This window comes from Pongo abelii, chromosome 5, assembly GCF_028885655.2.
Source record: "Pongo abelii isolate AG06213 chromosome 5, NHGRI_mPonAbe1-v2.0_pri, whole genome shotgun sequence".
NCBI classification, from domain to species: Eukaryota; Metazoa; Chordata; class Mammalia; order Primates; family Hominidae; genus Pongo; species Pongo abelii.
This window is the reverse complement of record NC_071990.2, coordinates 37740027-37758311: the sequence shown is the minus strand read 5'-3', so window position 1 is coordinate 37758311 and position 18285 is coordinate 37740027. Positions and strand designations below refer to the sequence as shown.

Genomic DNA, 18285 nt, shown 5'->3' with positions numbered 1-18285 from the left:
TGTGTGATTTATGTAAGGGGAGAAGGTGCCTCTCTGCCCTCCCGGGGCTGTGGGTTCATTCATTCTGCAGTCCCTGCTTGTAACAGGAGCTGCACAATTTCCCCCAACTCTTCTTTGGGCCCCCTCTTGAGCAGCAAGCAGCAGCCCTGGGAGCCCTGCAGGGGCCCAAGAGCTTGGACAGGCTCCGATTAAACAAACCCTCTTTTCTCTCCTCTGCTTTGAGTAGAGCTGCCTCCCCTTCACCTCTGGCTCAAGCTGTTTCATCCAAGCCAGTCTCAGATCACAAAGCACTGAGGACAAACAGCAGCAGCCCCAACACAGAGCCACACAGGCATTAAAAATATGTTTATCTTTAATGATCCAAGATTCTGCAAGACACACTGATATACCCAGAATTGGGTGGAAATACAGCATCTCAGCAGTGCTGCTGCCAGCCTGGGGGTAGGGAGCTGGATGCTGGCTGAAGGACCCCCATGGTGAAGTTGATTCCAACCTCACGGGTGCCTCAGTGCCCTATCTCCATGGAAACCAGCCTGGCACTGGGATGGGGCCCTAGGGAGCCTGCATGAACATCTCTGAGAGGTATTTCCCATTAAAAACAACCACAGGTGCCCACCCCCACCCCAAGCTACTGCCCAGCTCCCCCTCCTCTCTGTGTTGTCGGCCAAGATAAAGGAAATGGGAGTGACCACATAACGACAAACAAAAGCAGATTGTACCTCCTATTAGGGAAGAAAAAGGAAGGGAAAGGGTAGTAAGGGAGCTGCACTTCCAGCTCAGAATTCTGCCAAGACCCTAGAGCGGCTATGGCAGACAGCGGTGCATGACTGCCAGAGGGCAGTGCTACCCAAACCCCTGGAGGTACCCTTTGTTACTGCTGGGGCCACTGCTGCTGTGGGGGAGAGAAAGACGGGTCTTCAAGGCTGCTTCCTGCCATCTAGCGCTGCCCAATGTTTGGACCAAAAGGGGATGGGACCTAGGATGGCTCTACAACTCCATACTCAGTACGAAAAGAGGGCTCCCAGGATCTCAATGTGGTATCAGGGACGAGAGGTCCACGCTCCCTCCTTCCCACCCTGCTGGACTGTCAGAGCTCTGAGCTAGGAAGAACTCCAGGGAAGGCCAGGATGAGTGGGGGATGGAGACAAGAAAATGGTTTCCAACTTGGCATCAAAACAGAGTAAGTTCAAAGAAACAAAACCTTGATTTTTTATAGCAGGTTCTCCTGGCCAGCTCATGACAGCAGGTCTCTACCCACTCAGGGATGGCCCAATAAAAAGTTGGGCAAAGCAAGGGCATGGCTACCCTCAGGGCAGTGCATGGAACTCAGAAAAGTGAGTCTACAGCATGCAGGAGAGAACAGCAGAGCCCACAGCTCTGCCACTCTGATATGTTCTCCATCGGCCCCACGTGCCCTAGGCACTGACCTCATACCTGCCTCAGGAGCAGCTTCCTTCAGGCTGAGTCCTGGCAGGGGAAAGTTCCCAGGCAGGTGTCCCAGAAGGAACGTGACAGTGTTCTCTGCAGGGCCCTGCCTGAGCTCTTCAGGGGATGGAGAGGAGGCCACCCACTCCTCATGCCAGGTGCAGTGCTCCCCAGTCCCTTTTCAAGAGGGGGAAGAAGCCAGCACTGTGGGCCCCAGGTGGCCCCATCTCAGGAATGACAGGGCATTCTGCAGGGGTGGCGCATCCTGAGGCTCTTAGGCCCTGTGCATCTGGATGAAGGAGAGGACATCCTCCTTGGACAGCTTGTCCTGGTCCTGGGGCTTCTGGGAGTCATGCACACGAATGCCATCCCCCCACTCCCAGAAGAGCCGGCCATAGTAGCAGATGCTGGGGAGGAGAGGGACGGGAAAGAGGTCAGGACTGCACCCAGATGGCACAGGGTCACGTGTTCTTAAGGGTGTGGGGCGAAGGGGTCTGTCAATGACTTTAGTTGAGGTTCTTCCCCCTGGCAGGCAAAAGGTACCCAGTAGGCCCTAACTCCCCTGCCTCCCAGAACCAACTTTTCCCAACAAACAGCTGTTGCTGCTAATTGCATCCAACTGGATTCCTACAGTGACTGATATTCCTGGCTTATCTGTCTGTGCTTCTCTAATATACAGTATTAGTAGTGTGGTGACAGAAAATGTCAGTGGCTAATTACAGGCACATTAGGGCTGCTGGGGAAGCCTATGACCAACAGTCTGACTAATGGACACCAGGTCCTAAAGAGGGACAGCTGGGACCTTGAGTGCCAAGGGGCAGGGCTGTGGGCCCTCAGCAGGTTCCCACCATCAGGCCAGTGTTGGAATGTCACGGAAACGTGGCTGCTCCATGGGGGGGATACGCTGCCACCCAGATGGGCCTTCACAGCCAGGCCCGTAACCATTAGCAGGTCCAGGCATCGTGCTTCCCTCACCAGCTCTACCCAGGTCCAGCCACACCTGCAGGGGGCTGCCATCCCCACAAGTATTCTCAGGCCTGTGCTCAGGGGAACCCCTGCACGGGCAACAGTCTCAGGACTCAGGGTGTGCCCCAGGACAGCTGGCTGGCATCCTCCAGGAGTATTTGAGGCTGCTAAGGAGGGCAGGCTTGGAGGAGAGCTACTTACTGAAATGGGGCAATGGAGTCTGCAGGGAGGTCAAAAGTAGAGTCCTTGGTTTTCTTGTTGTAGAAGAACTTCTTCTTGAAGCTTTTGCTGAATCCCATAGTCCAGGGCTCTGATGGGAGGAAGAGGGGATGAAGCCCAGAAGGGACACAAAGCACTTGTGGAGGACAGGTGTTGTGCCTTCCTCCACTCCTGGTGGTCCTATTCCTGCCTCCCACCAAAAGCAAGCAGGGAATAGCCCGTGAGGCAGCAGCCTTCATCACCAGCCCAAAGGGGCTCCAGGAGAATGACTAAGCGATGACTTGTCAATGACCCCACCCCAGTCCTGCCAACCCTCCATCAGGGTAACATCTCTAGGACTCTGACAGATGTAGGACTCTGTTAGCCAGAGCGCTCTGAAGAAAGGGGGATGCAAATGGACAGAAACCAAGCTTGACTTTCTGGATCTGCTGCTGTCTACTGAGAAGGCCCTTTTCCTGCCATGAGAACAGCACGTGCGTATGTACAAGTTGAGCTCCTCTCCGTATTCCCTAACCAACTCCCAGGGCCCACAGAAGAACAGAAGAGGCTCAGGGAACACTGTCCCCTAACATATGCCTCAGAGAAATGCCAGCCTGGCTGCTACCCACCTTAGCTGGGAGCCCTTCGCTCTGGCTCAGGTGGGGTCTGGACCCATCACCTGGCAAGGAGAGGGGAGAGGGGAGGGGATGGCGGGAACAGTCCCTCCTCACCCACCATTCACCGTCCTGACGATGTAGAGGCCCATGGGTACAAAGTGCCGGTCATCACGCCCTGTGTAGCTGAGCTTTGGGGTGCCACTGGAGCCCTTGATGATCTTCATCTCCAACCTGATTTCCCCGAGAAGGTATGTGCATGAGAGAGAGAAAAGGCCCTGGCTGATAAAATTAGTCTCTAACTAATAAAATCACCCCAACTGCAGTATCTGATCCTGGTTTGACTTAAGACAAAACTGAGGCACACAGCCGAGGGAGTGGGTGGCCATGCTGAGTTTAGAATTCAGGCCCTGAATTCCCACTCAGGCAGTGGAGGCAGGCGAGTAACAAATGACCCTGCTGTGTCACTGCTGCTTGAGGGATTTCAGGGTGACACCAGTAAGGGTGAGATCTGACACCATGGGTGCCCATGGCAACACTGCGGCCACTAAAGAGTTAATGTAACCTCTACATAAACATACCCAGAAGGAGACTGAGATCTGTGAGCACCCGCACACCACTAAGAATATGGGGACGCATTTATGCCCCTTCTACCCCTCCAGGCTCAATTTCTCTCCCAGCACCGGGAGCTAGGATTTATGGTATTTCAAGCAGCTTGCTGCTCTGCCCCTTGCAGGGCCCATCGTAACTATGACAGCATCAATGAGCCCGTATTTCTGCCTGACACAGCCCGCCTGGCTCCCTCCTGATAGGATGCTGAAGCAGCTCTCAGCCGGGGGACTCTTGACTGCAGCGGTGCTGCAGCGAGGCAGGTGAGGTGAGGGGACCGCTGGAGGCAGCTCACCACCCCACCCCTGACCCATCTCTATGAAACAGAGGATGACTCTAGGACATGGCCGCACTCCCACCTCCTCTTGAATCTGAGCTTCACTGGTCAAGTCACTCACCTGACAAAAATCTTCTCCATCTCTTCCAGTCTGTACACCTCCTTCACCCTGCGGGTAGAGGGACAGAGACAAGACAAAGGCTTCCTGGGGGACATTCTCATCCAGGAGGCAGCTGGGAGGCAGGAGACTGCACCTGACCTTGGCTTCTGCCCCAGGCCCTCCCTGAAACCACCCAGCCCACCGGCAGCGAGGACACCAAGCCTGCCACGTGGCTGTTCTACACAGACAAGCCCTGGGTTTCAGAGCTGCCAAGCAGCTCCTCAGGCCTGCGTCAGGGCAATTGGGGAGTGAAACTGGATGCTGGAAGACAGGAGGGAGAAAGAGGAAGAAAATCTGGCAGACAAAGATGTCTCTGTCAGCATTCCCACCCCAAGTCATCTTCACCATCACCAGAGGGCAGAAAACAAAGGAGTAGGCTCTTGCCCAGGTCTGTCCACATGGATTTTAGGCCTTCCATAACAAGTTACTGCTAAACAGTCGTAATAGTCCTATTACCCACAGTGGGTGGGGAAACCCTAACAAGGATGCAGGGCTCTTGTTTGATGCCCATGCTCAGCTCTTGGGGGCCCTGAACATGTCTTTGGAACTGCTAGTGGGGAAGGTTCCCAGAAATCCAGCAACCAAACCACAAGCAATGAAGGCAAGGTTCCCCCTGGGAGCTGTCTTTCAGGACCTAGCAGACAGGACATTTTAAAGGGCAGACAGAAATTCCTTTGAAACTTTCACATGCCATCTATAAAGTGCATTCTCAATATTGGATTTAATTTTAACAAAGTAAATTGATGTTAAAAAGAACAAAAACAATGTGGATAAAGTGTAAATAGATACCTCAATCTCCAGCTGCATGAAGCCCCCAGGAGCAGGGCTAAGCAGTGCCCTTTGGCAATAACCTCAGACCTCAGCCTACCCTGGAAAAGTGTGTCCTCCATCTGTCTCCTCCTGACTCTGTTCTCTTCCTCCTTTCCCTCTCAGGGTCCTGGAACTTTCCCACTATCTAACATTACAACAACCCTGGCCTCCTTCTCCCTCAGCACTGGGGGTCCCATTCCCCCAAACCATCCTTCTCTTTTTCATGTTCAAAATTCCTATTCCCTCAGCACCCATTTCTTACCTGAAAAAAAATTAAAAGGCCAGGTGATGTGCTAACAATGTTCAAGTGGCAACGGGTGATTCATGAGGTGGGCTGGCACTCTCAGAAGTACGTGGGTCCTAAACAAGGATGCCTTAACCCCTCAGAATGAAGTTCACCCACTGCCAGGCAGGATGGGGAGATGCTCTGGGGCAAGTCACCTACCTAGCACCCCCAAACAAACTTCACGGCAAGAATGGTCTTGTCTCTAACACCCACTTGCCTAGTGCCCTCCACTGAGCCCTCCCATCCCTCACTGGACGGGAGCAGCAGGTACTGGCCAGAAAGAAGCATGGAGGGTAGGGACCACATGCTCACCTGATGGGATTCATGTCAGGCCGACTGGGCTTGGAAACAGCTTTCACAAATTTCTCAGCAAGCTGAATTCTACAATCCAAACAGTCTCTCTCAGAGGCAAGCCAAGGATGCCTCCACCAGCACCCCTACCCCCAGGGCATTTTCACAGCTCCAGTAGGAGAACCTTCTGAATCTGCGGCAAGACTGCTCCAAGAGGCAGCACCCATGTCCCCCAGGAAGCCCGCCCTGCCCTTCTCCACCGACGTCTTTATTCATGCCCCACCCCTGTGGATTCTGACCTCTAATTTCACTATGTCGGTTGGTTTTCCTGAAGTGTGCCTTCAGTTGTGCTCAGTCACCTCCACTAGAACTTCAAGTATCATCTTTACTGTATGTGTCTGCCCTGTCACCCCAAAGCATGGACACCACAGTGCACCCACTCAGATGAGCAACTTAAATGGGACCACTCAAGCACAGGATATTTCTTCCAAGGAGTACTCCCTCTTCCTGCAAGGTCATCCTCTTGCTCAACTTTAACATAAATACCTCAACCTGAGCAGCTGTGGCAAAATGGAGTGTGCTGTTATCTCTGATAACCAGGGCCCAAGCCCTAGCAAACTCTGAAGTGGCAACTCCAATTCTCACCCTGACTTTGGGACCAGCCAGTGGGTGGGAGAGGGAAACTCTTAGGATGTCAACAAGCAGAGAAGGCCTAGATGAGGGGCCACACCTTGGGAGGCCACTGTCCTCCCAAGCTGCCCTGGCCTACCCCCACCCTCCCTACCCTGGGGCCCAGGTCAGACCGCTGGTTAAAGTGCTGCTCCCGAACATCGGTGCCATTCAGCACAAGGACATCGAGGATGTGGATGGCACTGATCTTCCGCTGGGCCTTCCCCTAGAAGGATAAGTAAGTACACTGCCCACTCTGCCAGGCATCAGCCTTCAGCCCCCACTACCCACCATGGCATGCTGGCTCCATTCTGCCTACAGCTGGGGGAAGGGTAGGGCTCTAAATGCAGGATATTTCTCTTGTCTCTCTCCCAGCTGCTCCTCAGCATCAGACTGGCCTGGGCTTCTGAGCAGGGTAAGATCCAAGGCATTGGGTGATAAGGCCCCTCGAACCTCAAACCCAGTGAGGCTGCTGCCTGGATCTGGCTTACCCCCCTTGCCAACTGTTCCTACTGACTGTTCTGAATGTCACCATATAGATTTCATACTCATGGTTCCTGAGAAATAACAAGTCTCTTGTTTCCCAAGGGATCTCTGGTCAAAAACTAAATCAGCTGCTAAAAAATACCCAGTAGACTCACCAGGGCCCTCAATGCACAGAGACAATCGAGGTCTCCTCTGACGCACAGAGACTGCGCTCCTCCTTACCTGAACCACTATGGCTTAGAGCAACTGCTCGGGGAGAAAGAGTCATTATAAACCCTTACCCCAGCCCTGGGCCCTGTCAGCCACCACACAATGTAACCAAGTTAACTCAGGGCAAAAGGCCAGGTTCAGCAGCCCCCTAGTCCCCTAGCTGCAGGGCCAACACCTGAGCAGAACCATCTCTGACCTCCCCTTTCAGCTCATGCACAATTTCCACAGATAGCAGAGTGTCCCGGGGCAGCTCTGTCTTCAGGTCTAGCTTGATCCAGCGGTCTGACTGGCGGCCATCCCACGTGTAGATCTGGGATTTCTACAGGCAGAGAGAAACAGCCAGGTAAGGAAGGCATGGAGATCGAGGGATAAGAGGATTACTTCTCAAAAGAGCTTTTAGTTGGCAGCTACAAACTGATGGGACTGGGACATGTCACAAGAAAATGTCTATGAGAGATTAAATCCATTATACTGATAATGATAGTAGTGTTCTCCAGTGCCTCAGCAGAAGAGAAGCAGAGATCTGGCTCAGCCTTGGAACGGGTTGCAGGGCACCACTCAAAAGACCTAAGTTCATAATTAGTGGCCCTCAAAAAAGATCCAGTTTCGTATATGTCTAAGGTGGGTTTAGTGAAGAGTCCAGAGAGCAGAGAAGGAAAGAGTAAGTAAAATGAGAAAAAGACAAAGTGTGAGAGGGCACAAAAGAAGTAACTGAGGAAGACAGGATCAAATTATATAGAAACACAAGTCAAGAGTTGAAAGAAAAAGCAATGACTTTACCCAGTTAAGTAAGATAAAGAGCTTGCCAAGGCTTTCCCTCACCTAATTTTAGACTCCAGGGGGCCCAGGGTAGGGACAGGGAGTGTCTTTGCACGACAGGGGATGGCATGGGGTGGTGGTCGTGTTGCAAAGGAATGGCTGCATGGGCTCAAGCCAGATTAGCCTGCTGACCACTCTGCTAGCCTGGGAAGCTCTGTATCACAAGAAAAGTAACAGTGTTCCTTTTAGCAATGCACAGAGTTGAAGAAACAAATGAAAGAATGAATGAATGACACTTGGCAAACTCAGAGGAAGAAAGGAAATGAAGTTTCAAGAAATACCTTCACTAGTGTCAAAGCAACAGCTACTTAATGCCAAGAGAACATGTACCAAGTGTGGCAGGCAGCTGTCCAGATTCCACAAAGGGCAAATCCACCATCCCAAGCTGGGCAGGAAGCCAGCTGCAGACTTACCCCCAGGCCGATGAGGAACTTCTGCTCACTGCCAGATACCATGCAGCGGTAGTCAAACACAGGGCGGATCTTCTCCAGGGTTTTAGAGGTGAGCAGTGTGGGCTTGTAGCTGAAGATGTCAATCTCAGTGCCCTGCAGCCACGAGTCAGAGAAAACACTGCCGGGTTGGGGGAAGGGACAGTATGGGTGCCTATATGGGCTGGGGGCAGGCTCGACAAGGTAAGGGACAGAAAGCATTGGCTGTCTGAAATATGCTCCCCTGCATCCCCTTCTCTACCTAACTGTGCACTAAATGGGATCTATTTCCATCTGCTTGGAATGTTCCTGGAGGACCTATCAGGAGAGGCTGGAAAAGGAAAGAACACTGAGTCCCCAAGTACAGATCAATTTACCAGACCTATAAGAAAATGTCACCAGAATATAAAAGCTGCCCCTTCAATAAAACTAAAAGCAAGGATTCTCCAGCAGTTGGTTTGGGAACAGTTTAGTGATCTCTTTACCCCATTTAGAAAAATGTACACATACTATTCTTTTGAGGGCATCTTGAACCTCGGTCTCTACTCCCTGACCCCCACAAAACCAGCACAATTGCCCATGATCTGGGACAGATTTAAATGAGGCCCAAGTAAAAGCTGGAGGTTGAGTGGTAGGAAGAAACATGGCAAAAGAACTCTGAGGACCACCTCACCAGAAATAAGACAAAGAACCTGGGGTTAGGCCAACCCTGCTGTGGGCTTCCCTGGCAGCTCCCTTCACCCTGTGCCCAGCTCCCTTGCCTAAGATTATCCCACACTCTATGTCTCCTTTGTAGGCAAATCCCACAGGACCCTGAACTTGCCAGGGTGACACAGCCAGAACCACCCTTTGGGTGGCAGGAATGCTGAGCACAAGTACTGAACATGAGAATCTTCCGTTGGCCTGACTGTGCTCTTGGGGAATTCAACACCCTATACCAAAGGTTCCCACCTGTGGCAGCCTTAGCTCCGCCCCTTAGAGCCCATGGGGGGCATCTGCACAAGCCCTCTGGAGACCATGCATCTGGGGCCTCAGTGATACCATCCACATCTAGAGACAGATCTCTAACTTTTTATGTCCACCACAGATACCAGTCTTACCTGGATTAGCTCAAAGAACTTCGATTTAGGGTCAGAGGAAGAAGGAGCCACACGAGCCTGGTCTGGGATCTGAAATAAGACAGCAAAGAGCTTTGACTTTCAAATGCCCTTTTGACCAAGACCATGTATGAGTGTATGCAGGTGGAGGATAGGGTCAGACTGGGGAGGAGGAATGGCACACAACAAAGGAGGCTAGGCTGACAGGGATGGAGGTGGATAATTCACTCACTGCTCCCTTTCAGACCCTGTGGCAACGCACCCCAAAGGCTACTTCCTTTTCTCTGGGGCTCTCTGTTGTCAGTGCTGCTACATGGGGCCACCAGTTGCAAAACTGACACCGGCCCACCTCCCCACACCCCACCCCTTAGTCCTTTCTGACCCAGCTGCAGGGCCAAACCAGCAGTGAAAGGGCCAAGGAGGTAACTACTAACAATGCCGAGATGTCAACTTCTGGGATGCTGTGAGGGTAGCAGATATTTTTGGATGTGGAGAGACCCTAAGGTGACAGGATTGGGAGTCAACCCCATTCTTCTCTATGGCTTCCCTGCCCTGAAGCAGCAATGGGCTGGGGAAGATACTTACCCCCCAGAGTCGGAGGCACTCCTTCCGTATCTCTGCCTGTCGAGGCTCACTCAGTGTCCTGGGAATATGAAGCCAGTTAGTGATTAAAATCTCTAAGAGGCACAGGAGTGCCCCCTGTGCACCCCTCATATCCCATAGAGAGGAGGCCTGAATGAATGAACATGTGAGTGTACACGCAGTCACTATGCTGCCACTGGCCCAGCGTGATTACAACACATGCAAGGCTCTCCTTTTGAAGACAGGAGCTCAAACATACACAAAATGGGATTACCTGCCCTTCTTACCACAATGGGAAAGGAGAAAGTGCCCTCCAGACCACCTGGATGCCAGGGTCCTCCCCGACACCCTTTTCAATCACCCATCAGCATGTTCTAGCTCCTCTTGTGCTGACACAGGCCACACTAAACCCATCCCAATGGATGTCACCATGCGCCACAAAGCTGAATTAGCTTATGTTCACCCCCTACCCGAGGTTTCTCTGATCAGTCCTACCTCTCCTCTCTTGATCACTCTTTACTCTGTGTCCCCTGAACATTATGTATTCTACCTGTGCTATGCCACTCTACACCCTCTGATGCACTGTTAATAACCTTTCCTGTATCCTTTTCCTGGGTTACTCTTATCTACCCAAAGACAATGTAAAGTATCTGGGGACAAGGTTCATGTCATATGCTTCTCTGGCATCCTTCAGAGACCACAGCAGAGTATGAGCTAAAGTAGGTGTTTTAAAATGTTTGTTGAAATGAAAAAAACAAAGAGCTTGTGGGGAAGAAAAGCAAGATCTTCCCTTGAAATAGGTGGTTTCTGAAAAGTGGGCAACACTCACGTGTCTTGAACAAAGGCATGGATTTTCGCCAGAGCTTTGATCTGCAGACTACAGTGGCTAGAAGAAAAAAAAATTATTTGATCTCAGGATTACCAAAAAAGACAGGTAACTGACATCAGGACAGAGAGGTTAAACTGGAGCAGTGGCCATCTATATTTGGTGAAGGAGCTGGAGAGTTGGGAAAGAAACCCACACCCCTACCCCACAGTGCAGTTATGTGGGGCTTAATGAAGGATGAGGGTAGAACAGGAAAACCGGGTCACTCAGTTCTTAGATCCCAAGTCCTACTAAAAGGAAGCTTCTAATCCCACCCTTAAATAATCTGAAAGTAGTGGTGAGCTCATTCAAAGCCCAGATTCAGTTCAACTATAGACTAAGCTTACTCGACCTATGTATACTAACAGCCACCCTTTCTACTTTAGTCTTCACTGTTCTTTACACATAATGTCTGGCATGTAATAAAAAATTATGAGGCATACAATGAAGCAAGAAAATGCTACCCATTGACAAGAGGGAAAACAGGCCAACAGAACAAGACCCGGAGATGGCCCAAATGTTGGAATTCTCATATGGGGCCTTTAAGATAACTGTGATAAACATGTTAAAAGATCTACTGGAAAAGGTGAATGACGGCCAGGCACGGTGGCTCACGCCTGTAATCCCAGCACTTTGGGAGGCCGAGGCGGGCAGATCACGAGGTCAGGAGATCGAGACCATCCTGGCTAACACGGTGAAACCCCATCTCTACTAAAAATACAGAAAATTAGCCGGGCGTGGTGGCAGGCGCCTGTAGTCCCAGCTACTCGGGAGGCTGAGGCAGGAGAATGGCGTGAACCCAGGAGGCGGAGCTTGCAGTGAGCTGAGATCGCGCCACTGCACCCCAGCCTGGGCAACAGTGCGAGACTCCGTCTCAAAAAAAAAAAAAAAAAAAAAAAAGGGTGAATGACATATATAAAAAGGTGAAGATTTTCAGCAAAGATATAGAAACTATATTTTTAAAAGGCAAATAGAAATTCTATAAATGAAAATATGTTAGAGATGAATAATTATTTTGCTGGGATTGGCAGACTGAACACAGTAGAGGAAAGAATCAGTGAACTTGAGGACAGACATGTCAACAGAAATCTAAACTGAAACATAAAAGAGGAAAAAAAGTGAAAAAAAAACCCGGATCATCTAGGTATTGGGGACAATAGCAAACTGCTTAACATAAACATAATTGGAGTTCCAGAAGCAGAGGAAAGAATAAAACAATATATTAGGCCAGGTGCGGTGGCTCACACCTGTAATCCCAGCACTTTGGGAAGTTAAGGTTGGCGGATCACCTGAGGTCAGGAGTTCGAGACCAGACTGACCAACATGGCGAAACTCTGTCTCTACCAAAAATACAAAAACTAGCCAGGCATGGTGGTGGGCGCCTGTAATCCCAACTACTCGGGAGGCTGAGACAGGTGAATCACTTGAACCCCAGAGGCGGAGGTGGCAGCGAGCCACGATCACACCATTGCACTCCAGCCTGGGCAACAGAGCAACAGAGCAAGACTCCATCTTTAAAGTGCTAAGAGAAAAAATATCAACCTCAAATTCCATACCAGGTGAAAATATCCTTCAAAAATGAAAGGGAAATAAATAGTTTTTTTTTTTTTTTTTTTTGAGACAGAGTCTCACTCTATCACCCAGGCTGGAGTGCAGTGGCACGATCTCGGCTCACTGCAACCTCCATCTCCTGGGTTCAAGCGATTCTCTTGCCAGAAGGGAGTTTCGCCATGTTGGCCAGGCCAGTCTCAAGTTCCTGGCCTGAGGTGATCCACCTGCCTTGGCCTCCCAAAGTGCTGGGATTAAGGCGTGAGCCACCATGCCCAGTCTAAATACATTATTTTTATTTATTTATTTATTTTTTGAGATGGAGTCTTACTCTCTCACCTAGGCTAGAGTGCAATGGCACAATCCCGGCTAACTGCAACCTCCGCCTCCCAGGTTCAAGTGATTCTTCTGCCTCAGCCTCCCGAGTAGCTGGGATTACAGGTACCCGTCATCATGCCAGGCTAATTTTTGTACTTTTGTAGAGACGGGGTTTCACCATGTTGGTCAGGCTGGTCTCGAACTCCTGACCTCAGGTGATCCACCTGCCTCAGCCTCCCAAAGTCCTGGGATTACAGGCGTGAGCCACCATGCCTGGCCTAAATACATTTTTAAATAGACAAAAGCAGGGAATTAGTCTCCAGCAGACTTATACTACAAAGACAGGCTAAAAGAAATTCTTTAGGCTGAAGCGAAATGATTCCAAATAGAAATCTGGTTCTACAGGAAGGAATGAAGAACACCAGAAAGGCTAAGTATGTCAGTAAATACCAAGGACTTTTTAAAAAAAATTAGATATATATGTGCATGCGTGTGCATCTTTAAAAGACTGAACGGTTTAAAGTAAAAATAGTAACAATATAAAGTAGAGTTTATATAAAAACAAAAACACAAAGACAAAAGAACAATAGCATGTATCGTGTTGTAAGGTTCTTACACTGTTCATAAAACAATGAAATAGTTTTGGAAGGCAGACTGATTACTTAAAGGTGCATATTGTAATCTCTAGAGCAACAATTGAAACATAGCAAAAAAAAAGGCATCTAAAAAACCTCAAGGAGATAAAAAGGAATACTAAAAAATACTGAATTATTTTAAAAATACTGAATTAGTTATTAAAAAATACTGAATTAGTCCCCCCCCACAAAACAGAGGGAAGAAAGGAAGAGAGGAACAAAGAGCAGACAGGATAAATAGAAATCAAACAACCAAGATAGGGGATTTAAAGCTAAACATTAATAATTACACACAATGTAAATGTACCAATCACCCCAATTAAAATGCAGAGACTTTTATCCAGATCAGACTGGACAAAAAGGTAAGACTCAACCACATGTTGTCTATAAGAAACATATTTAATCATAAAGACAAAGGTAGAAGGACAAAAAAAGACCATACAAACACTAAGCTAAAGAAAGCTTATGTGGCTATACTAATGTCAGATAAAGCAGACTTTCAGACAAGGAGTATTACTGGAAATAAATAGGGTATTTCATCACAATAAAAGGTCAATTCATCAAGAAAACAAAACTATCTTAAATGTGCATGTGCCTAATAACAAAGATCCCAAATAGCTGAAGAATTGACAAAACTAACGGGAGACACAGACAGCTCAATAATCATAGTTAAAGACTTTAACAACCCTCTTAGCAGTTAACAGAATAAGTACTCAAAATATCAGTTAAGATTTAGAAGATTTGAAAAACACTATGAACCAACTTGACCAAATTAACATTTATAGAACATTATGCCAAGCAACACCAAGATAGAGCATGTGATGGGCCATAAAATAAGCCTCATTAAGTTTCAAAGACCAAAATCATACAGAATACATTCTCTGAGAATGGTGTGACTAAATCTAATAGGTATCTTGAAAATCCTAAATTATCTGAATATTAAATACAACACATATACATAATCTATGAATCAAAGAACAAATCATAAGGAAAAAATTTAAAATATATGAGCCATAGGTTAATTAAAAGACACATATCAAAATGTAGCAGATTCAGCTAAAGCATCCTTTTTTTTGAGACAGGGTCTCGTTCTGTCACCCAGGCTGGAGGGCAGTGATGCGATCTTGGCTCACTGCAACCTCTACCTTCTGAGTTCAAGCGATCCTCCTGCCTCAGCCTCCTGAGTAGCTGCTACCACAGGTGTAAGCCACCATGCCCAGCTAATTTTTGTACGTTTTGTAGAGACAGGGCTTCACCATGTTGCCCAGGCTGGTCTCAAACTCAGTCCTGAGCACACGTAATCAACTGCCTCGGCCTCCCAAAGGGCTGGGATTACAGGTGTGAGCCACCGTGCCTGGCCCTAAAGGATCCTTAAAGGGAAATTTATAATACTAAAAATTATATATATATATATATACACACTTATGTGCAGAAATAGAAAAACCCATCCTAAAATTTATATGGAATCTCAAGGGACACCAAATAGCCAAAATAATCTTGAAAATGATGAGCAAAGTTGGAGAACTCACACTTCCTAATTTTAAAACTTCCTACAAAGCTACAGTAATAAAAACTGTCTACTACTGGCATAAAGATAGACACATAAACCAATGGAAGAGATAGCCCAGAAATAAACTCTTACATATATATAGTCAAATGACAGATGCCAAGACCAATCAATGGGGAAAGGGCAGTGTTTTCAACTAATAGTACTGGGAAAACTGAATATTCACATGCAGAAGGACCCTTACCTAATACTCTATACAAAAATTAACTTAAAATGAATCAAAGATCTAAATGTAACAGACAAAACTGTAAAACTCGGCCGGGTGCAGTGGCTCACACCCACAATTCCAGCACTTTGGGAGGCCGAGGCAGGAGGATCACGAAGTCAAGAGATTGAGACCATCCTGGCCAAGAGATCGAGACCATCCTGGCCAACATGGTGAAATTCCGTCTCTACCAAAAATACAAAAATTAGCTGGGCGTGGTGGCACACACCTGTAATCCCAGCTACTCGGGAGGCTGAGATAGGAGAATTGCTTGAACCCGGGAGGCAGAGGTTGCAGTGAGCTGAGATTGTGCCACTGTACTCCAGCCTGGTAACAGAGCAAGACTCCGTCTCAAAAAAAAAAAAAAAAAAAAAAACCTGTAAAACTCTTTAAAAACATAGAGGAAAGGCCGGGCACGGTGGCTCATGCCTGTAATCCCAGCACTTTGGGAGGCCAAGGCGGGCAGATCACGAGGTCAGGAGATCGAGACCATCCTGGCTAACACGGTGAAACCCCGTCTCTACTAAAAATACAAAATATTAGCCGGGCGTGGTGGCGGGCGCCTGTAGTCCCAGCTACTCGGAAGGCTGAGGCAGGAGAATGGCGTGAACCCGGGAGGCGGAGCTTGCAGTGAGCCGAGATCGCGCCACTGCACTCCAGCCTGGGCAACAGAGCGAGACTCCGTCTCAAAAAAAAAAAAAAAAACATAGAGGAAAGATTAATGACATTGAATTTAACAATGATTTCCTGCATATAACACCAAAAGCACAAGGAATAAAAGAAAAAAATTGGTAAATTGGATTACATCAAAATTTTAAACTTCAGTGCATCAAAGGACACAATCAATGCAGTGGGAAAAAAAAATACCTACAGAATCGCAGATATTTTCAAATCACATATCTGACAAGTGATTAATATCCAGAAATATATAAAGAACTCCTACAATTCAACAACAACAACAAAAAAACAAACAAAAAACAATTAAAAACAGCCAAAGGTCAGCCAGACATGGTGGCTCATGCCTGAAATCCCAGTACTTTGGGAGGCCTAGGTGGGCAGATCACCTGAGGTCATGAGTTCGAGACCAGCCTGGCCAACATGCTGTAACCTGTCTCTACTAAAAATACAAAAATTAGCTGGGGGTGGTGGCGGGTGCCTGTAATCCTAGCTACTCCAGCTACTCACAGGACTTGTATCCAGAATGTAAAATAATTCCTGCAACTTAATAAAAAGGCAAATCAATTTTTAAAAATGTTCAAAAGACTTGAAGAAGCACTTCATAAAAGAAGATATACAAATAGCCAATAAGCACATAAAAAGGGGTTCAATATAATTAGTTGTCACAGAAATACATATTGAAACCACAATGATATAACACTACATCGCACCAAATGGTTAAAATAAAAGACTGATAATACCAAATGCTGACAAAGACGTAATCAGAACTTCATACTTTGCTGGAAGGAGAATAAAACAATATATATAAATTGTTTTATTGTTTTTATATATAATATACTTTTTTTTTTTTGAGATGGAGTCTCGCTCATTGCTCAAGCTGGAGTACGATGGCGCGATCTCGGCTCACGGCAACCTCGCCTCCTGGGTTCAAGCGATTCTCCTGCCTCAGCCTCCCCAGTAGCTGGGATTATAGGCATGCACCACCATGCCCAGCTAATTTTGTATTTTTAGTAGAGATGGGGTTTCACCGTGTTGGCCAGGCTGGTCTCGAACTCCCGACCTCAGGTGATCCACCCGCCTTGGCCTCCCAAAGTGCTGGATTACAGGCGTGAGCCACCACGCCCGGCCATAATATACACATTATATGTATACTATATACATATACATTGTTTTATTGTGTGTCTATATACACACACACACACACACACACACAGCATTTTAGAAAACTATGTGGTATTTTAAAATAAACATACATCTCCTCTATGATCCAGAATTTCCCACTCAGGTATTTACCCAAGGGAAATTACAACATTTGTCCACCAAAAGCTTTGTACAAGAATGTCTGTATCAGCTTCATTCGTAACAGCCCCAAACTGGAAATATCTCAAGTGGCCATTGACAAAAGAATCCTCCTACAATGGAATGGAATACTAGTCAGCAAGAAAAAGAAACCAACTAACATAATATGAATGAATCTCAAAAACATGAAGAGGAAAAAATCCCAGACACAAAATACGAAAGTAAAACTAACTTGTGGTGATAAAAATCAGAAGAGGGGTTACTTTGGGGTTGCCTGAGTAGGGGCACAAGAAAATTTCCTTAGGTGATGGAAACGTTTTTTATCTTTTTTTTTTTTTTGAGATGGAGTCTTGCTCTGTCGCCCAGGCTGGAGTGCAGTGGCGCGATCTCAGCTCACTGCAAGCTCCGCCTCCTGGGTTCACGCTATTCTCCTGCCTCAGCCTCCCGAGTGGCTGGGACTACAGGCGCCCGCCACCACGCCTGGCTAATTTTTTTTGAATTTTTAGTAGAGATGGGGTTTCACCATGTTAGCCAGGATGGTAGACGATCTCCAGATCTCGTGATCCATCCGCCTCAGCCTCCCAAAGTGCTGGGATTACAGGTGTGAGACACTACGCCCAGCCACATTTTTTATCTTAATAGGGATGTAGGCTACAAGGATATATGCATTTGTAAACTGATTATACACTTAAGATTTGCATTTCGCTTACAGAATTATACCTCAACTTTTTTAGAAAAAGAAAAGTAGCTGGTTATAGAGTTGCTTAAACACTCTGTGTTATTAGAACCACTGAAAAGAATTCCAGTTCTGCCATGCATCTATGCACACTTGTTCAGCCAAAAGACATGCTGCATAACTCAGAAGTGTTACAAAGCCCTAGCCAGGCAGGTCCCTGGGCCTGTTTGCTTCCTCATCTATAACATGCTGAAGTTTACTGTCTGCTCCACTTTGGTGCCTACCATTGCTATCAAAATGAGGGAGCTTATATGGCAGTACTGTGGAAAGTTAAAACACCAGGCAATACTGGAAAAACAGGAGAGAATAGGATAAAGACTTCCTCCCCTTCTATGATACTCCACGGCCACCTCTATCTTCAAACTTCTCTGGGGGACTTAAGGTTGGACTCTTAACTAAGGCCTTTCCAACACCTGTTTAGCCCCCTAAGCGAGCACCTTCTATTGAATCACTGCTACTATACAACCCTCCAGCCTATCTCCAAACACTTTTTTCTAACGCCTGCCC

The 18285-nt window shown here is 47.6% G+C and overlaps 1 protein-coding gene across 3 annotated transcripts in view; it reads right to left on the bottom strand.

Moving 5' to 3' along the window:
- The window catches only part of CMTR1 (cap methyltransferase 1), a 50080-nt gene that overhangs the window by 1368 nt on the left and 30427 nt on the right, over positions 1-18285 (bottom strand). For 2 of the 3 annotated variants that reach the window (NM_001132511.1, XM_024247869.3), the window contains exons 14-24: positions 10757-10813; positions 9931-9988; positions 9349-9417; positions 8234-8365; positions 7198-7320; positions 6440-6531; positions 5658-5726; positions 4211-4258; positions 3325-3437; positions 2593-2701; positions 335-1832 (exon numbers count right to left, since the gene is read on the bottom strand). In NM_001132511.1, the coding sequence (NP_001125983.1) occupies positions 1700-1832; positions 2593-2701; positions 3325-3437; positions 4211-4258; positions 5658-5726; positions 6440-6531; positions 7198-7320; positions 8234-8365; positions 9349-9417; positions 9931-9988; positions 10757-10813 (1003 nt within the window). In that variant the 3' untranslated portion in view covers positions 335-1699. Of the gene's footprint in view, positions 1-334; positions 1833-2592; positions 2702-3324; positions 3438-4210; positions 4259-5657; positions 5727-6439; positions 6532-7197; positions 7321-8233; positions 8366-9348; positions 9418-9930; positions 9989-10756; positions 10814-18285 lie in introns of those variants that run through there. The other variant, XM_009241826.4, reaches the window with a different exon arrangement.